This window comes from Protopterus annectens, chromosome 5.part1 (assembly GCF_019279795.1).
Source record: "Protopterus annectens isolate FY-2018-M chromosome 5.part1, PAN1.0, whole genome shotgun sequence".
Lineage (NCBI taxonomy): Eukaryota > Metazoa > Chordata > Ceratodontiformes > Protopteridae > Protopterus > Protopterus annectens.
The window spans coordinates 365,518,341-365,539,845 of NC_056736.1; the positions used below are offsets into that span (position 1 = coordinate 365,518,341).

A 21,505-nucleotide genomic window follows, 5' to 3' on the forward strand; every position below is an offset into this window, starting at 1 on the left:
CTGCAAAACAACTTCCAGTTCCAACTAACTCTCCAATTTATTCATCAGTTTCTCATCAGACATCAAGGAGGGCTAGAATAAAACACGAGACAAGAAGGAGCCTACACCATCAACCTGTTGATACTCAAATGGATGACTCAGCTTAATGAATCTGTTATGTTACTTAAAAATAGTAAACAGTGGTGGATGAATAGCAGTTTGTTTGCCATACCATATATGATATGACGCTCAAACTGTTTTTTTTTGTTTTAATAAGAAAACAAACGCCAACAACTAGGATGAACAGTTTGTTTTTCTGCCCCAAAAAATAAAAAAACAAAAATAAGAAAATGGACTGAAACATGGCCAAGATAATAATTCATACCTTTAATTAAATGGTAAGCACTTTCGGGGGTAACTCATTCCCGCTTCTTCAGAACAAAATCTTTAAAATCAAACTCAAATGTAATATGTAGACTTTTAAAAAGGGACAACCAATGAAAATGAGTAATTTAAACTTGTTGCAGTATCATCTATTGCGCAATGACATTACTTAAAAGCTTAACTTTTTAAAATCTCAACTATAAATTCTTCTTGCAACATATCAACACCATCTGTCACATAATAACATTGCTGCTAGAAGCATTAAAAACTTTAAAAGCAAATAAATTCAACAATGTTTCAGCATCTTTCATTGCCTAGTAACCTAAGATAAATTCAGTGCTGTAACAATGTTTAAAATATTGCATTCACTTTTATTGCTTGTTACTTTGTAATAGTCATACCGAAATAACTGAAGTTCTGTTAGTCAGGTTACTAGGCAATGGAAGACACAAATAATTAAAACTAAAACATCTAAAAGTACATTTAAAATTACAAAATTCTGTAACCATACCTTCAATGTCTATATATACTAGCTCCAAGATCACACAAACACATAAGAAAGATAAAGAAAATGGAAATGTATAAAAAATTTAACCTTTATGTCCCCTCTTCTTTGAATCCCATGAATAAAAAATAAAGCATGGCTTCTAGATAAACCAACTTCCAATGCACTAAAATCCTAACACTGTACTCATGCAAATTGTCTTCTACTATGTTTTGTAATCAACTGTAATGTTCACAAACAGTATGCCTGTTGACAAACTGCATCTTACCTTTGCCTGTCAACGGTACAGTTATTCCATCTTGCTGGAGTGTAGCAACATTTAAGAAATGAGTGCAAAGAAACAAGCAATCTAACTGACAAATACAGCTTTGTAGAATATATTAAGTACACATCTAAAATAAAAAGAATTATTCTTTTGTGATGGTGCTTGTGTTAAGTAGTGTCCCCTAGCTTGCGTAGCTGGAGTGGTAAGGGGTTCTAATCTCACAACACTCAACTTGTGTGGGTCTGTGTCTATATGAAGTTGTATACATATGACCTTAACTACTGCTGTCTACAATACAGTAGTAACTTGAAGTTAATTTTAGACTTATGCTGTGGCACTTGCGTTAAGTACTGTGCTTTGGAAATAAGTAGGTAGGGTGCTCTAATCTCACTGGAGTCAACTGCACACACACACACACACACACACACACACACACACACACACACACACACACACACACACACACACACACACACATAGCATCTTAATCTATAACTATGTATCACTCTCTCTACATAGAGTCTTCTACAAGTGCTGCCTTACCATTAGCTGATGACACATTTCCCTCCTCCCATTTTCTCATGTGGGCAAGTGCCCTAACTCCTACCAGCTTGATTCCCATGCACTATCACTAAACCATCCTTCCCAGAACCCTTAGTCTAACCCTAAAACTGTGCTCATCTCCCCTTTACTCCATAATCTTAAAATCCCCTCCTCACCCTAACTCTGAATCAACTCCCATTTGCTCCCTAAACCTAAAGCTTAACCTAGTGCTAAAATCCAAGTTGATCTCTAAACCTAAAGACCCACTCTCTGTTTCCCTTTCCCACTTACTAGTTCAACAATGAGAGCTTAATTGCCTGTGATTATTGAGGTATCTGAGTTCTTGAACTCATATTTGAGTTTGAGGAGTTGCTGGGCCAGGTGGGCCAATATAGCTTCTCAAGCTCCTGGCTCTAAGTTCCTGGATTTTAAGCAGCTGGGGCTCAAGTGGCTGTAAGAATTCCATATATATAATCACATACACATACATATACTGCTGACCAACATCATCTTGTTTATCATCAAGGGTTTATCACTACCGAGGTACCCAGGAAAGTATTCATTCCCATATAATCTGGAATTCTTCATAGCATTAAGACGTTAACAAGCTTTATAGGAGTAGAGAAATTATCTAGTATCCCACAGAACTGTAGAATGAGGTATGTAGTTCAACTTCTAGAATTCTACTGGGATTTAGTTGGTTTATGTGACCTGTTGAATACAATGTGCATGCACGTGAAAAACTGTGTTAATAATAGTTATCTTTTTTATAGAAACAGGTTGTAGTATGTTGTATAACTGAAGTTACTATTCTTAACCTCCTATACCTACTTCGGCAAGAAATTATCATTTCCTTGTTTAACAAAAAAATACTGATATCTGTTTACACTTGTCCACAGTTTTGGAGAAGAGTATACAATATACTAGCCTCACTGTTCAGTAAATGGTCATTTGTTGAAATGGAAACCAGAATCCTTTGTTTTATTGTTTTCCATCTCTTAATCAAAAAATACTTATGCATTTTAGTGAGATCACATAACACTGGGTAATGATTTTCTCATCCCACATCCCAGTATTCTGGAGTCTTGGAGTTTGTACATTTAGAGATGTGGGCTGAGGGATATAAGGGGGCTTTTCCCCCTTGGAAAAATAATATTGTATATTTTTTAAGTTAATAGGGTAATACTTCATTTTTTTATAAAAGGAGGTTTCATTGTGCAGCCATATACTCATTATATCAAAACCATCACATTTAATCTAAACACATTCAGTTCAAGAGCCTCAGAAAAGCATTATTAATTGTCATAAAATGCAGGCTGTTGTGAACTTTAACCTTCACAACCTGACTGTGGAGTGATAGTTGAAGCATTACAGTTACTTCTCACAAAGGATTATTTGGTAACAGAGGATCTGTTGGTATCTGGCATTAATATCTGTGAGATGTTAAATATTTACTACAGCTGGAAGAATTGACTGCAGATATAGATCCCAATGAATCTGTAGTTATGCTCATAAATCATTTTCTTCTCCACCAATGTAACATACAGGACCTTCATTAATCATTTTGTACAGCAATTTGCCACTACAACTTTACCCATACAGAGTAGATATACAAGGTCTCATAAATTTGAAGTAAAGGCACGACATGGAAATGCCGAATATCAAATACTGTTCAAAAAATTAGAAAATATGTCCTTGTGATCAGTGATTCAGCGATATACAGAATATGTACTTAACTCATCAAGGTTTGTAAGGAAAAATTAAATGACCTGATTGCCTGGGGCTAAAGTACAGACAGAGCAACTTAATTAAAAGGATGGTAGGACTACAGTGCAAAGCATGATAGGGACATTACTCAGGTAGGCATAAACTACCCAGGATACATCTAGGTATAGTGGCTTCTTCAAATGCAGTATCCAGTAGTACAGCCTGATAAATTATATGGAACACTTCTTCAACACCTTCAAGGGCTTCATAGTTTCAGCTCAAAATCTTAACATTTCAGGACTGGCTCAGACAATTTTGCCAAGACATTCATTGCTGTCATCCACTGGCGATAATATATTGAATGGTCACATGTTGTCATCTATTCAGTTCATTTCAAAAGGAATTGATATTCCTGTCAGCTTGAAATAGATGGAACCAGTCACAAGCACAGTGAAGTGTGAGTGACACTGATTAAGGCTATAGGTCAACCTAAGTAAGTAGGCCATCCTTGCAGCATTTCTTTTCATGAAAGATACTGAAATCTGCTCTTTCACAGAATCCTGGTTGAAGAATTTCATTTTTACCCGAAATAATATTGTGTAGTGCCTGTCATTGTTGCAGACTGTGTATGAGGGTGGTGGACTCTGTCTTTATAAACTATCATCTCAGACCACTGTTAAAAATGCTCAAGTGGAAGTTTAATTTATGAATGATAGAGATAACATTAACCCAGCATAGAAACTATTCAAATGGAAATAGAAATCACCACTATTACTGTTAAAATTAACAACTTCATTGGCTACTATTGAACCCCTTCCATAATTCCCTCTAAACGTAATGAATTCTCGAGTAAATTGCGATGGAGTATCAACACAGTCAGTAAAATAATATTACTGGACAGCTTCAGCTACTCAAACAATGACAAATTTGAAAAGCATGTGGTACTTATGACATTAGCATCTAAAATAACATCAGTAGCTGTGCCAGTATTAATACTTGTAGTACTGCCAACAATTACATGTAGAACAGTAATTGAAATAGCAGTATAATCATCAGTAGCTAAAGCACTATTAGCAACAATAACAGCAATAGTACAAGTGATATGATTAGTAGCAATAGTTATAGCTCTAATAGTAGAAACAGACAGATATTTGCTCATATGATCACTCAAGATGCCAACCCAGCTGTATAAAAAAGTGATGTCCTCTCCCTCTATAATCCTTTTAAATCTGGAGATGTATGCTCTCTTATATTCTAATTGATAGAATTCGTCCATGTGTTAGGAATAGTCCACTCATGTAAAAGAAGTTACCCTTACATTTGCCGCAGAAGAATCCTGCCCTGGAATTAGACTATTCATAGCTGCCCCTCAAGAGATGGAAAATCAGTCTGCAGCATACAACAGACATTTAATGTTTACAAATCTTGAAAATGCAGACTTATGGCAGCTCCAAAATCTAAAGTAAATCTTTTAGATTTTATCAGACTGGTGAAGGCAGCATTAAATTCCCACTTGATTGACATCATTGGCTTAGAAATGAAATAGGCAATGTTAAACATCCACTTGAATGACATCACTGGTTTGGAAATGAAAGAGGCAATGTCCATTTGAATTACATCATTGGCTTGGAAATAAGAGGCAATGTTAAACACCCAGTTTAATGCTATCACTGATTTCCACCTGTGTCCCTCTTGGACAAGGGCAATAAGTGCTCATTTTAGTGTCTGCTTTAACTAGACATCCTAGGGAACACGGGCTAAACTTGACTAAGCTTGTAAGGGCTCTGGGGTCGTTAGCCTAGTAACCTCCTATGATCCTATGGCTTGGAGACAAAGCAGATTTCCTCAAAGTAAAGGTAACAGAGCTCAAGCAATATAATACTATCCTGGAGAGTTCTGTTAGAAAATGTCAGAAAACGCCATCTTTTTAAAGAATGGCAGCTATATGAAAGCTGTCTGATGCACTCACTATCTGTCTTTAAAAACGACTTATAGGATCATCTGGGTAACTGCCACCTTCAGTGTCAGAACTGCTAGGTTATTAGTAACTGCACCACTGAGAATGAATAAGTGGGTCAAGGGAAGGTAGAAGAAATGAAACAAGTAGGAGGGATGGAGTTTCTCTTTTCTACATCACCTCCCTCATTTTAAAGAATTTCCTGTGATGTAAGGTGCTCCCTTCCTGGTAGCCACCAGCATCTCATCTGGTATTGTGACAGGCCTGAGCTGTGAGTGGATGGCAGTTAGTGTCACATGTCTGTTAGCATCTTCCAATATGCATGTCTATATTTGTTTTAGCCCTGGAGAAGCAGTCTCAACAGCTCACATAATTTCTCTTAATTCTACTTTCCTCATCTGTAGTTTGTTAGCATTTCCGGGCCTGCCTTTGCTGTATTTATGATGGCCTAGCTCCTGTTACTATGACTAATGCTTTTTAAAGGTCCTGAAGCCCTGAACCTGTTTCATATGTCATTGTATTGTTTGATAACTGCATAAGAGGGCTGTCCAAAGACTGTTTTCAGCCATGACTTGAGCCAGTGTCATAAGGCACAGCATGCACAAATTCACAGTAGAATTGCACAATTTTTAGTGCAAGTCGCAAGTCTGACTTGAAGAAACATGCATGCACATTACCTGTGATCTTCTTGATATGTTTATAGATAAGATAATGTGAAATAAAGAGTTTTGAGGAAAAAAAGAAACATGAATACACATTTCAGATTAAATTGTTTTAGTACAATTAAGCAAATTAGGTGAAAGATCAAAAATCTAATTAATGCTAGTGAACCAAAGGCAAAGATAGATTACAGAAAAGATAATTTAATACAGACTTAATACAATATAAACGTCTTAACTGGAGTGCCGAATTAGAGCTAAGTAGTAATTAAAATTCACCCCAGGTATAATATTAAGCACCAAACCTTACTAAGAGAAGGATTTAAGTTCTCAGAACATTCCTCATATATAATCTTTTAGATAACTAGCCCCAAATGGATACATCGATCCTAGCATACATTGGAATAGTACAAAAGGTCAAAAGGGAGGATCAAGCAATGCATTTCACCTGGGCTTGTACACTGTTTTAGGAGAGACTTTCCTGGAATCATGACACTCCATGGAGAGTTTGAATTTGCAAAGTTGATTTTTGCACTGACGATCTGGAGAAGGGTAAGCGCCAAACAGGAGTGGTAACATTAGAAAACTTTTATTCTGCTTTGGCTAAGTTGAGGAAAGTTTTTATGTGTAATGACCCCTTGATCTTGAGATCTTAAAGGAAGAAAAGGCAGAATGAGTGAGGGCGAATGAAGGATGTGCAGCAACTCACAGACCATTATTCCTAGAAGTAACCCAGCTCCTTCAGATACAGCGAGACGGTTAACTTTCTGGGAAAACATGTAACTGTGATTCTAAGGGCTAGAAAATACCATGAAACAGCATTATTTTATTGAGTGTGACCTGGAGTAAACCAGTGCTATGGGAGGAGAATAAGGGGTGAAAAGTAATGCATTCATGAATTTTGGTGTTAGGATGTTTTTCCCCACAAATGAGCATCTAACTTCAAGAAAAATGAGAGTAGTGATTCTGTATGAATATTGTACTAGAGATAATACTTAGTCGACAACAAATTTAATCTTCTTCTTTTGGCAACCCAGGCACTGGGGATTCACAAGCCAGTGTATTGCTTCATGCTGGTCCCAAGCCCTGTTAAATGGGAGGGTTATGTCAGGAAGGGCATCCGGTGTAAAATGTTTATTTTTGCCAGATCACATATGCAGACCACAACAAATTTTAATGTGCAGTAAAATTTGTTTTATTTTTATTTAGATTACCAGGCTGTCTGACACATAATCCATATTCTATTGAGGCATTGGAAGAAAAGCTCCACAATTAGAGCAGAATCAAAACAACACTAATGTAACCACACTTTTCTTTAAACAGGAGTAGAAAAATATAAAAAAAAAATGGCACTAAGGGAAACAGATGTGATTCGAAAAGTTAATGAATAAAATGAAGCATCTTGTAGGTGATTGAAATGAGGAAGAGAGTTGGGGCAAGATACTTAACATTGAATGGTAAACTACATGAGAATAAAGTGTCATATTAGGTGAAGAAAAGGAGTAGAAAATGAGCTGAGTATGGGAAGAAATAAACTAAATACAGGAATTTCTAGCAATGCTTAATTGCATTTAGAGTTTGCCAAGGATGATGCCGCAGTATGAAGAAAAGGTGACTGACTTCAACAATTATCTTATTTTCTGGTGTCATTCCAAGAGGATACAATATTTGTCAGAATGAGAGGAGAAGGTCAACAGACAAAGTTGCTTTGTTAGTTATGGTCTGTAACTCTCCTTTCTAGGCTTTTGAATATTAGCTAAAACATCGCCCTCCCCCATAGTACCTTTTTTTAGGCCATGCCAACCTGCAAATACTTCTGACATAGCAAATCAAAGCCAAGAAAATCTAAAGGTATTACTATTAAATGATAGGAGTCTAAATAAGAAACTCCCCTCCCTACAAGCTTTCCTCAGTCTAGCAAATGCAGACATCTGTGCAATCAGAGAGACCTGGTTTAAAAATGCAGGGAGCACTTTTGCAGTGCAAGGTTACAATACCTTTCACACATTTAGACCACCTACTACACAAATAAGAACTAAAGATGGAGTAGTCTCAGTCTGTATCACAGATAAATATACCTCAAGGCTGATGAAACAAGATAATGCACTTTGCTTCTCTGCATTCTAATTACCAAAGGAAAAATCATATACCACTTCCTTGCAAGTTATAGGTCTCCTCTGTGACACAGGAATCCCACAACACATATTTAGTTTACTGGAAACACTCACCTGTCACCAAATGTGCAGGCACAGAGATTTCTGGATTTTGTAAACACAAACTAACTAGACCAGATTGTCAATAAACTGACCAGGAGCGCATACTACATACATACTGGATAAGGTCTTAACCAATATAGAAGAGCAATGCACACCCACTAACGTGTCGTCTCTGGTGTGATCAAATCTCAAAATGGTCTCCTTTGAAGTAAATATAAAACCTGGAACCCCAGCTAACAATGGAATGTTCAGTAACTATTCTAAGGCTAACTTCCTTCTATTAAGTGATAACCTGGCAACATTTCAAGCCGTCTTAAACCCTGAACCTATGCAGAATTATTCACAGAAATCCTATACAAGCGTGTTAATACCTGCATAGAGGCAGCTGTACCCCACTAGGAATAAATACAAAACTAACTCAAAAACCAAGCCACTCTGGTAGAATCACATTAATAGGCTGTATAACAGAAAGAAGAAAATCATGGCAAAACTTATGAATTTTAGCACCCAGAAAGATAAAAACACTCTCATCAAAATAACAAACAACTCAGAGGATAAATAAAGTCTACCAAAGCCAAATTTGAAGTAAATATGGCCTCCAAGGACAACCATAAGTCATTCTTTAGTTATGTCTGCATCCTCAAAGGCAGTACACAAGTGTGTGTAGAGCTCACTGTTAATAGAGCCAACTATTCTAAGCCTGAAGGTATAGCAAACCAACTGCCAGACAAATTCAGCTCTAACTTTACCCCTCTCTCCTCCCCAACCTCCCTCAGGAAATATCATCAAACATAGCTCACCCCACTATCATTAGGGAACAGGTCCTCAATGCTCTCTCTAAGGCCAACAGCACCACATCTATGGGCCCTGACAATATCCCAGGCTGCCTTCTAAACAACATGAAATTTGACCTATCTGGACTTCTGGAACCACTATTTAATCATAGCCTACAAACAGGCTTCATGTCTCATGAACTGAAAACAGCAACCATCATCCCCCTGCATAAAGTTTAGCCATCTACAGACTCTGGAAACTACAGACCCATAAGTCTCACTAGTCTTATATACAAAGCCTGGAAAGAATTGTCACAGAAATGATCAATAATAGCATAGGAAACCTTCAGACACAGGGCCCTACCCAGTTTGATTTCATCAAGGGCAGATTATCCCTACTCAACCTGGTGGACTTTTTTTGGCATTGTTGACAATCTCAAGAGGTTATGTATAAAGCCGTATCTCACCTGGTGGCTCTCCCAATGGCTCTCAGACAGGACCCAAGAACATAGAACTGGGGAGTCCACCTCTACAAAGAGACCCATTTCTAGCAAAGACCTTCAAGGATTAGTCCCGAGACTGCCTCTGGCTGACCAGATTTGCAGATGATTGCAAATTAGGAACAGTCAGAGAATTCCCCCATTGTAGTTAATAGTCACTAAGAAGAGATGACATGGACAAATAACTGGTGTCAGAGCCATGGACTAAAACTAAATGCCAAGAAATGCATAATAGTTCCTTTAAGAAGTCAGCCACCCCTGGTAACTATTATATTGACATCACACTCCTAGGACTTAACCCAGTGTTCACAGAGTTGTGGATAGACTCAGACAGTGATCTAGTCTTTGACCATCATGTATCTACAGTAGTGAGGAAATCATTGTATGTTGTGCAACTTATAATCAAAGGTATGGCATCTCGGTCCAAGGAAGTCATTGCTCTGCAGTATTATTCATCAGGCCTATCATCAAGTACAAAGCCCCATTTGGTATGTACCGAACCAGGCACATCTAACAACTGGAACGTCCACAGAAGTTCCTCGATAAAAGAATGCAGGGTGTAAGTACCATGTCCTCTGCAGACTGCCTCAAAACCTTATCCCTATATTCTGTTTCCTGCATGCTGTTCAGAGCTGATATATACATGGCATACAAGGCATTGTCAAACCCCACTCTGATGGACCTCCTGCATATCCACAAAACAAATAATGCCAGAATTACTCATTCTAAAAACTTAAACCTTGCCTATGATATAAATAGAATTTGCTGGAGAAACAGGTATGTATCCTATAGACTACGGTTCTCCGTAATAGGCTCTCCATCAATATGAATAGAATTCCTTCATAACTTAATTCAAGTGCAGCCTAGACAATTGGATGGGGGATAGGAAATTCACCCCTGGTTTGGCTTCTGTGTCTATAATGGACAAAGGCAGCCTGTAAATGGTTCATCTCCCAGGCCCCTGCTTGTAAATGTTTTATTTCCCAAGCCCCTTTTTACACTTTCCAAGGGAACAAGAACTTGTCAGTGATTTGGGATGCATAGCTAGACTTAAAAAGGTGCCAGTGGTCATTATTTTATTTATTAACCAGGAAAGTCTGACTTGGAACAAAGCCAATTTTCAGAGGAGGCCCAGGGAGAAACGCTCCAGATGCATGTCTTTGTAACATGGGAGGAAACTGGAGCACCTGGAGGAAACCCACATGAATGCAGGGAGGACATGCAGACTCCACACAGAAGGCACCCCAGCCAAGAATCGAACTGCAGAACCTCTTGCTGTGAGGCGACAGCGCTACCACTGCACCACTGCGTCATCCAGTCTACACCTTTGACTGCACATTTAGTTTTTGTTTTCAGTAGCAGTAAGAAATATAACTGCAGCTTCATTATAACAGAACTCCCCACACATCAAGTAATGACATTTGCTACTTTAAAGTAACTACCCTCTATTCTTTAATGATATATCTAATAGTACAAGTGATATACAGGTCATGTCGCAATTAGCCTAGTATACTTGAACATGTGAGTATAAGGGCATAGTATTCGGTCAATCTGTTAATTTGAATGAGACAGGACTAGGGTTTGAAAAAAAAGTAAGCCTTTGAATCATTTAGGTGATTCTTGTGAAGTTTAATAATTTATTCTTAATCAGGAGTGTGGTTGTGAACTTTAACCTTGAATAATTTCTAACTGGTTAGAGTATTTATATCACAGAGTAGCTTGTTCCAGTTTTTTTGGTATAGAATTATAGAAAAGTACATTGCCAGAAGTATGGCGACTTTTGACAAAACTAATGTTTTCCGAGAATGTGTTCCTTAATACTGCTGGGGTTATATTATGCCAAATGTCTTCTTAATTGTGATCTGGATATATAATTAAGGAGGTTGAAAGCAAAGCTTTACTGTATGTAATGCAAGTGATTTGCAGTGTACATCCTTTTTGATTACCAATAGACATAAAGTGATATTCTGTAGAATTACGCATGGTAAATCTAACAACTTTATTACATGCTGTTATGGACTTTCTGTAAAGTACCACGTGAAAACATTTTGAAGAGTACTACTGTAAATTTATTTTTTCCCAGTGGTAGGATACAGAAATTATTTGATTCTGCAGATACACCCTATAACTTAATTGCATTGTTTAATTTTTAGACTAATTCTGTTATCATGATTTTGACAATTTTTATTGATAAACTGAGAAAGTAGAACATTTTTTTTGGATACATTTAGAGACAGCCCTAAAACCTATAACAATGACTGAATCTGTTTTTATTCTTTGACTTATATTTCTGCCTGCTTCTAAAGCAGACTTCAAGTTCACTCTACGAGCAACTAATGTTAATACTCCAGTGGGCCTTTCTACTTATCAGACATCAGTAAATACATTTGCATTGATTTATTCTTTATTTAAATGCTTTCACTCATATTGGTGAAGAACAACCTTTGGTTGTCAATGTGACCTGTATATCACTTGTACTATTAGCTATATCAGTAAAAAAGAGAGGGTAGTTACTTTAAGGTAGCAAATGTCATTACTTGATGTGTGGGGAGTTCTGTTATAATGAAGCTGCAGTTATATTTTCTACTGCTACTGAAAACAAAAAATAAATGTGCGGTCAAAGATGTAGACTGGATAACAAAGCAGACTGATAACATGAAAAGACTGTAGGTGCATGTAGATATGTGCAAATGTGTGTGTGTGTGTGTGTGTGTGTGTGTGTGTGTGTGTGTGTGTGTGTGCGCATGCACTTGCACGCATGAGTTGGTATGTGATAGAAAGAAACAAACTTATCGGTCTGAGTTTTGCCTGCATTTTTCCAGTTGAAAGCAGAATGGTAAAGACCAGTTTTTCACCATTGTAGACTACTCCTTTAACTGCAAATAAAAAAAAAAAACAGAGTCCATGTCTGCGTTCCCCTGCAGTTGTTTTGGATCACTACATCAAACTCTGTCTAATGGTAATGCAAGTAGTAACAGTAATTACTAACAAGTAATTGTAACCACAGTAACACAGTAATATTAACTGTTATAACAATAACAGTAGCAGAGGTGGAACAGCGGGAATAGTCATAGCATAACAGATATCAGAAACAAAAAGCAGAATTTTATAAAAATATACTGCTGCTAAAGACCAGAAAACATAAACTATTGAAAACTGTAGAAAAAACAAAATGTCGATCATGCAAACATCAGAAAAATGCAGTTTGGGATAAATGTGTCAGTATATGAAACAATTAAAAAGCTCACATGTATTAGGCTATATTTTGATGTGACAGATTACATACTGAGTTTTCTCATCTGAAGCATTTAGGTATTATTGCACTACAGCGACTTTTTTGTTCTTCTGAGAATTTTAAAGTGCAGATACTGATTAGATGAAAATAATACACAGTTTTTAAGATATATACTAAATCACAAATGTAGACCTCAATATATAAATAAAGACATTGGCAACCTTCAAACATTGGACCCCACCCAGTTTGGGTTTGTGAAGGGACAATCTTGTCTCCTGAACCTGATTAACTTCTTCGAATCAGTCTCAAGAGCTGTGGATGAGGGTAAGGTGGTCCACACAGCCTATCTGGACCTCGCCAAGGCCTTCGATGCCATCCCCCACCCTGGAATCATAGATAAACTTGCTAAGCTGGGCATAAATCCCTACATCACTCGATGGGTTGCCAACTGGCTTACTGACAGAACCCAGACTGTAAAAGTAACCGACTCCAAATCCAGCTTTAGACAAGTGACAGGTGACAAGTGGAGTACCTCAGGGTTCAGTCCTGGGACCACTCTTGTTTGGCATCTACTGCTCTGAAGTACAGACCAACACCAAGGGTCTCTGGCTAACAAAGTTCGCAGGTGACTGCAAACTGGGAGCCATTATTGAATCCCCAAATGATGTGGATATTCTACAAAAAGGCCTTACAGAAACAGATGCCTGGTGCCAGAGCCATGGGCTCAAGCTTAATGCCAAGAAATGTATAGTTATCCCCTTTGGAAAAAAACATGTACCCATGTATTACCACATAGGTGGCAGTATACTAAACATCGAAAGTGTGATGAGAGACTTAGGGACACAGGTGGACAGAGGCCTCACTTTCGATAACCACATCACCACAATAGTCAGGAAATCCTTCTATGTGGCATATCTCATCACTAACGGATTTTCATCCAGAAAAAAGGAGGTCATTGTCCCACTGGACTCATCCCTCATTATAGCCATTATAGAGTATAATGCCCCATTTGGTATGTATCTCACATGACATCTGCAATAGCTGGAAAGGCCACAGAAATACCTCACTAAAAGAATCACAGGCCTAAAGCAGATGCCATATGCTGACTGTCTAAAAAAACTCCAGCTATACTCTGTGGCATATCGTCTACTCAGAGGCGATCTCTGCTTAATATACAAGGCCATGTCAAACCCTGAGCTGTTGGACGTGCTCCACTTAAAGAAATCTCAATCCCTCAGAACCACACGCTCAAGGATCTAAACCTTGTCATCACAATGGATAAAACATGCTGGAGGGATAGGTTCCTGACCCAGAGACTCCCCATACTCTGGAATAGACTGCCCATACATGTCAAGCAGAGCACCTCCTTGGCCCTCTTCAAAAGGAACCTTGATGATTGGAAGGGAGATAGGAAATTCACCTGGGGATCATGTCAGTCGCCCTGCTAGACAAGGGTCCAGAGAAGTAAATATTGTGGGAAGAAATATCCAGGGAATTGTTATGGCTAGGCTTGTATAGGCCCTAGGGCCGATAGCCTAGTACCAACCTATGAACCTAAATTACCAGTTAAATTCAGCATACCAAAGGCAGCTTCTGTTTATTGCTGATCATGTTGTAAATAGGAGAATGGAAAATACTTGGTTTTACTTAAAAAAAAAAAAAATCACATATGCACCTTTTCCCAGCTTATGGCAACTTTGAGGTTGCTGCTGAGAGTGTGGTATGCTGCCCCTTACCCCCACTTTGTTGTGTTGTTTTGTTGTTTTTAACCATCATTGAAAGTGCTGTTTGGTGTACTGTTTCACCTTAATGGCTGTCTGTTTATGTGACTTCAAGATCCTCTTAAACCATTTGCTTATTTTGTGTGTTATTTGTGAAATGTGCCTTTTTTCAGTCAGAAGATGGGATGTGACCTAACCAGATAAATGTCACAGTGAAGGTAGAGAGGCCTTTTATTATGCTACAATGACCTGGACAAATAACAGTTTTATCTATAATAGAGGGATATAATTTTTATTTATTTATTTATTTTACATTTGTTAACCAGGTTAGTTCAGCTGAGCATTAGCTCATTTTCAGCGGAGACCCGAGGAGAAAAGCTCCACAATCAGTATTAACATTTTACATACAGTCAGCAAGAAAATTGCATTGGCAGCTAAAACAATTAGAGAAATAACATTTTACAATAAAATTTTACAGAAAACAGTTGGGTACAAATGTTAGCGATCAAACTGCAAAAAGCATTTACAACAAATCATACAGAAAACCAGTAGAGTACAATGTCAGAATTTTTACAACAAAAACTTAGTGCAATGTCAATGTAGGGGAAAACAGTGTTCATTATTTCCAAGTAGTTATATACAGTATAGGTAGAGATGGAGTAGTAAGGTAATGTAGAGTTTAAGCAAATAATTTCCATTCCTGTACTGTTAGTTTACATAATGCCGTAGGCTGACACTGTTAGTTTGCATAATGCCACTGTAGTGGTTTAAGGCTATATGCAATTATAGCTAAATGTTGCAGCATTCTTGGGTATGATGTCTACAGACTTAATTTGCCTTCAGTGTGACTTTGAGCAAGTCACTTAATTGAACATTACTCCTGTGTTGCAGCTGAGAAATATCCATTGGACTTACCCAGTGAACAATATCATGTTTTAATGTCTCAGTCCTATACTATTATTTTATGCAATGTTGCAGTCTGTTACTGCTAGACAGTTTGCATAATACTTCACTTTTGCATGTGTTTGAATAATATCCTATGTTATAATGCCCCAGTCATTTAAAGTTGGTTTGCACAGTCCCATATTGTTAGTTTACATAATGCCCCATAACTGGTGACATTTTGGAAAATGCCTGCCTCCTATATTAATCTTCTTTATGCCCCAGTCATATATTATTAGCTTGCATGCTGCCATAGTCCTGTACTGTTAAACAGGTTGCATAATGCCCTAGTCCTTTGTCAGTGTGTACAATGCCCCAGTCCTATTCTACTATTTTCTAATGTCCCAGTCCTTTACTGTAGGGGGGCTGTGAGTTCACTGCAGTCATGTGCTGAAAATCAGATTGTCAAGCTATGATGCCTTTTTGATACTTTGAAAACTGAAAAGATAATGTATTAGCATTTGGTATTTGTTATTTATAGTAGTAAGACATCATTATTCAGTCTGACTTCATTTCCCAGCAAATCACATTATTTCTTTTTTCAGTTATAGGTTAAATAACATGTGTATTTCTGAGGTATTTTAATTCCTCTGTAAACTGATACAACTGTGATTGTTTCTGCCTCTACTCTTTTCCAGATTCATGTTTATTCTGATGATCATTCTGACAGCATTTCTGTGCGGACTCAACAACATCTATGTCCATTACGCTGCATCAGAGAGGCTGGGAACGTATGTCACTGAACTCAACTTTAACTACCTTTATATTTTTGATTATTATATCATTTAGAATGATCCTTATAACTTAATTGCTCAATAACATAAAGATTGGAAAGTCACTTTGGATGAATAACCTGCAGTAGTAATCATTTGTTTCAAAGCATGGGGGAGTGTTTCTTTTATCTAAGAGTGCGCCATTAATTATCTGAAATGCTTTTGTATGAATGTTTTGAAATATACAGTGATGGTGTTATTTTAACAAGACAGTGTTAAGAAAATGGATTGCTTGATTTTCCCTACAGAATCCATCATACTTATTTTACTCTGTTAGGTAGCACTGTAGAAGTGAATAAAGAAAATGGAAAGGCAGATGCACCCAGCTATTCAATTGTTGGCAGTCTTGTACTCTGTTCTGTGAGTCCTTGGATGGCATGATGCTACGGTTGTCACCTTTTCAAATGCCCAAAGTGGGACGTTTTTTCTAGAACATGCCCATGGCCAGTACAAAGGATAGAACTTCACTTTTTTTGGCTAAATAAAAGCATATTCTTGTAGCATTTCAGTTGCTTATTCTGTCTCTTATAACATTTAGGTATTTCAGATACAAAATAACGGTTTTATGCAACTATTAAAGAAAATATAGGAAAATGTTTGTCCTAAAATCTCAGGACATTTGCCATTTTTTCAATTTTTTTGCAGAACACGACTGCCCAAAATGGGACTGTCCCTCACAAAGTGGGACAGGTGGTAACCCTACAGGATGCTGATGAGTTACAAAGGACAAAATGAGCTGTGCTACATATTAAAATATATGTAAACAAATTAAAACTCAGGTTTGACAGCATTCCATCCTACATTTGGTTTTCTAACTGACTTTAGAAAAACAAGTGTAATATTAAAGTCTTGCCTTTACTATGTTTGACTGCTTCTTAACAGCTTGACTGAAACACTTTTTTTTTTCTCATAACAGTTTTTCATCCCTCATTAATAATCACCACAGCTTAACATTTCCAATGATTTCAGGAATTCGGTTGGATGCATTCTAAATTGAAAATCTCAAAAAATAAACAAACAAATAAATAAATAACAACAAAATGCAATTTATTCAATAAATAAATAAACAAACAAACAAACAAATAAATAAATAAAAATTAAATTCCAGAAGATAGATAAGGTCTTGATGTCTGCTGGTGTGTCTTCACAGATTCATAGCTATGAGAAACAAGCTTATGGCCTATCGGCATTCCATAAGCTTGATAGCCATTATCCCATGTTAGAATTCAGAGGTACCAGCACAGTCGTCAACACATTTCTTAGATGTGTACAGGGAGTTACATTGTTTTATAGTGAGGATGAAATAAATTTAACTCATATAATAATATGCAACAACTCCATCATGTTGTCAATGTTATTAAAATGTTTGTCGCATTTAGATTTGTTTCCATTGCAACATATTTGCATTTGTTTTTGCAGTTTCCTTTTACAGATGATTCACAAGATATTTACTAAGTTTTAATGGAGAGGAGACTTGATTACAAAAGTGTCCAAGTTGTCTGGTGCTAAATCAGTTGCACTTAGTAGTTTTGTTAATTTTTTTAAGATTAAAATAATTTTAGCAGGTATTGTCCCCTGCATACAAGTGCTTCATCTATAGGCTTCAGAAAATAGAGGCCCCTTCATAACCTGGAATACAAGGAACCTCTCTCTCTTGAGGAGTTGGTAAGACATTGAGAAGATGGACAGCTGCTGTAAGCTTTCTGAATAACTCAGTTTACTCATATTGTCAACCTTCTTGGTAAGGAAAATGAACCCATTTCCAGCTTGACAAGATGCTTGGATAAGAGACCAGAAAATGGAACATTATAACATATAAACAGGTGAATTAGTAAGGTATATATGGGAATAATGACCTTCCTCAAGTGGTAGAGTATTCCTTTAAGTATTAGATGTGCTACCCTGATATCCTTTAGGAAAACTGTTGCAATGATTGATTAACATACCCAAGGCCTTAACATCCTGATCCATGTTTAGTGCATGATGCTTGAGGTAATATTTAATCTGAGACTGCTGTCTTACCATAAAACACAATACAACACGTACTGTATGTTTTAATGTGAAATGCTATTAAGTACTGAACCATTGTTTGCACACCAGGTGTAATTGTTGTGAGATCATTCTGTTCAGAAGAGGTGTCTGCCAAGGAAAACGTAATGCCACCCAGTTTGAAGTCATTACTAAACTTGGTAAGCCATAATTAATATAAATCTACAAATCTTAAAATAACACCAAGGAGGAATGGCCATTAAACCATCCTTGTAGTGACCCTCTGGTAACCCTTGCAATTCTGCACCAGTTCATTCCACAGTCCATTTCAGTGCTAGTTTCATCTACAGTGCCATTTTGTACCCATTCCAGCCACAGTACCTTTCAGTACTAGTTCCATCCACAGTGCCTTCTGTACTAGTTCCATCCACAGTGCCTTCTGTACTAGTTCCATCCATAGTAACACTCTGTGTCAGTTCAATCCACAGTGCCATTCTGTACCCATTCTATCCACAGTGCCATCCTGTTTTAGTTCCATCCACAGTGCAATTCAGTATCAGTTCCATTCACAGTCCCATTCAATACTACTTCCATCTACAGTACCACTCAGCACTAGTTCTGTCTACAGTGCCATTCTGTACTAGTTCCATCCACAGTGTCATTCACTACCTGTTCTCTGTACCTATTCCATCCTTGCTGTATCAGTACCATCCACTGTCTCATTCTGTATACGTTCCATCCACAGTGCCATTAGGTACCTCTTCTATCCACAGTGAGATTCTATACTTGTTCCATCCACAGTGTAATTCTGTACTTGTTTCATCCACAGTGTCATTCTGTACCCATTTATTCCACAGTGTCATTCTGTACCAGTTCAGTCCACAGTCCTATTCAGTATTAGTTCTGTCTACAGTGCTATTTAGTACTAGTTACATCTACAGTGCCATTCTGTACCCATTTCATTCACAGTGTAATTTTGTACCAGTTCCATCCACAGTCCCATTCTGTACCAGTTCCATCCACAGTGCCATTCTCTACCAGTTACATCCACAGTGCCATTTTATACCAGTTTATAGGTTCATAGGTTCCTGGTAGAGTACAAGGCTAGCTGCCCTTGTAGATCATTTTAAGTCTAACCAGTTTCCTTTGGAGCTTGAGTTAACCTACCCCATTTTGTGTTAGCTTAGCCTTACCCATCTCATAGTTGGTAATTATGTATTACCCCAAGTGAGAATAAATGGAATCATAACCATGTGTGACATAAAACATGCAGGAGATTCTTCTGTCCATTAGTAGTACAAGGGGTAGTCCTGGTGTTTTTCTATTATCCATCCATACATCCAAGTTAAGCTTCAGTATAGACAGTGATGTGTTTTGGTTTAAGTGGATGGGAATATGTTCTAGAGCAGTGGTATCCCCTGTGAGATATACATGTACTTCACACTGTTCTGTTGATGCATAACAAGAGATTTAAATCCCTGGACTTATTTCTGATGTCATTTGACTTGGTAATGTGCAGTAGGTCATTAGTACTGGGTTAGGGGTTGCCCTGTATGTCAGGCACAAGTCACCTCTTAGCATTCTGTACAATATTAAGTATAATGACAGCACTTTGAGTGGTCCATGTAGGAAAGATTGTTTAGGCCTTGTATCCTTTTAGTTAAATATCTCTTTGGATACACATCAAAGGTGACATTATACTCAATGACTGGCACTGGCCTAATGTGGGCTGAGTAAAGGGAAACAATGACATGTCTAGATCTAGACACAATACCCTTGTTTACAAACTGTGCAATATAGGTCTTTCTTACAAAAGTGGATACATGTTGGTTGACGGTTAGGTCAGTGTTCCAAATCCCCAATAACTGGGTCAACTCTCAGGGATATTGTCAATGTGATAGTTCCACAGGTACAGAACTTCCCAAAGGATATGATAATATATTTTTGGGAATTCAGTTTTAGTTTGTGATTCTGGCGTCATTTATTTGTTTGAGACAAACCTTTCTGCAGGATGGCTAACTCATTTGGGATTCAATAATTGCATCTAGTTTTCAGTAAACTGTAAATTTAGTCAGCCAGAGCCATTTGGTATTGACTTTAACTTCAGAGAAATAGATGCCAAATAGGAGAGGTCCCAACCCAGAATGCTGGGGAACTCCAATGGGGACTGGTCTCTTTATGGAGGTAGCTTTGCCTGTTTTGATCTCCTGTGTCCTATCCATGAGTATTTGGCAATATAGTTGGTGATGTATGGGTTTATTCACAGTATATTTAGCTTTTCTGTACTGTCTGAGTGGGGAATTGTGTCAAATGTTTTGGCCAGGTCAAGCTATGTGGTGTGCACAATCTTACCTTTGTCCATTGCTTTGGTGACCTTTTCAGAAATGTCAACAAGACTGAGTAAGTATGGCCTGCCCTTGACAAATCCATACTGAGACAAGTCCAGTGTTTATAGGTCCCTTTATTATTATTGATTAGTTCCATGAGAAGTCTTTCCAATGCTTTGCATATAAGGCCAGTCAGACCTAGGGTTCTGTAATTGCCTGGGTCTGTAGAAGGTCCTCCCTTATGCAGGAGAATGATTGAGTTTGTTCTCCACTTGTTTGGTAGAAGACCTGTATGGAGGCTGAAGTTGAACAGTGTTGGGGGGGGGGGGTAAATCATGCTTCATGTTCTTTAAGATGCACCCAGGGATATTGCCAGGACCCATCAATGCAGTATTTTTAGCTTTTGATATTGATTTTAGGACTTGATCTTGTGTACTAGCTAGAGGCAAATTGGTTGCAGTTATATCTTGTGGGATAGGTGGAAGTGAAAGAATGGTAAAGTTTGAGCTGCAGTTTTTGGGCAGTAAACTCATTATATCTTCACCTTTAGTATAGTTAACATTGTTCACAAAAAGCTCTGCTCATTGCCGCATTGTGCTTCTGAGATTACAAACATAACTGAAAAAGACCTTGTAATTGTCTGTGGCTTGGGTGGCTATTTTAATTTCATAAGAAGGACGTCAAACTGCACTGGTCAAATTGCAATACATTTTTAATAAATATGATACATAAGCACTTTTGTCTTATTATTGTAAAACTGCATCATCATATAATGCAATGTTAGAAAAAAGACCACTTAAATAGTGTAAAAAAATCATGTGATTTACAACCCCAAGTAACAGCTCATATCTTAAAGTTACAGGGTACAAGCCCGTACAATACTTTATAATACAATCTAAACCAAATATAAATATAAAAATCATAAAATCATTCCCTAAATTGCACATGCATTTATAAATACCCATCCATCAGTAAACTACCACTGATATACAGCTTATACCTTACAACACTTTCTGCACAATGCTTTAAG

General features: G+C 37.5%; 1 protein-coding gene across 1 annotated transcript in view; it reads left to right on the forward strand.

Moving 5' to 3' along the window:
* Positions 1 to 21,505, forward strand: part of LOC122803163 (short transient receptor potential channel 2-like) — a 1,104,815-nt gene that overhangs the window by 941,628 nt on the left and 141,682 nt on the right. Inside the window, exon 17 of the mRNA XM_044072780.1 lies at positions 16,025 to 16,117. Within this exon, the coding sequence (XP_043928715.1) occupies positions 16,025 to 16,117 (93 nt within the window). The remainder of the gene's footprint in view (positions 1 to 16,024; positions 16,118 to 21,505) is intronic.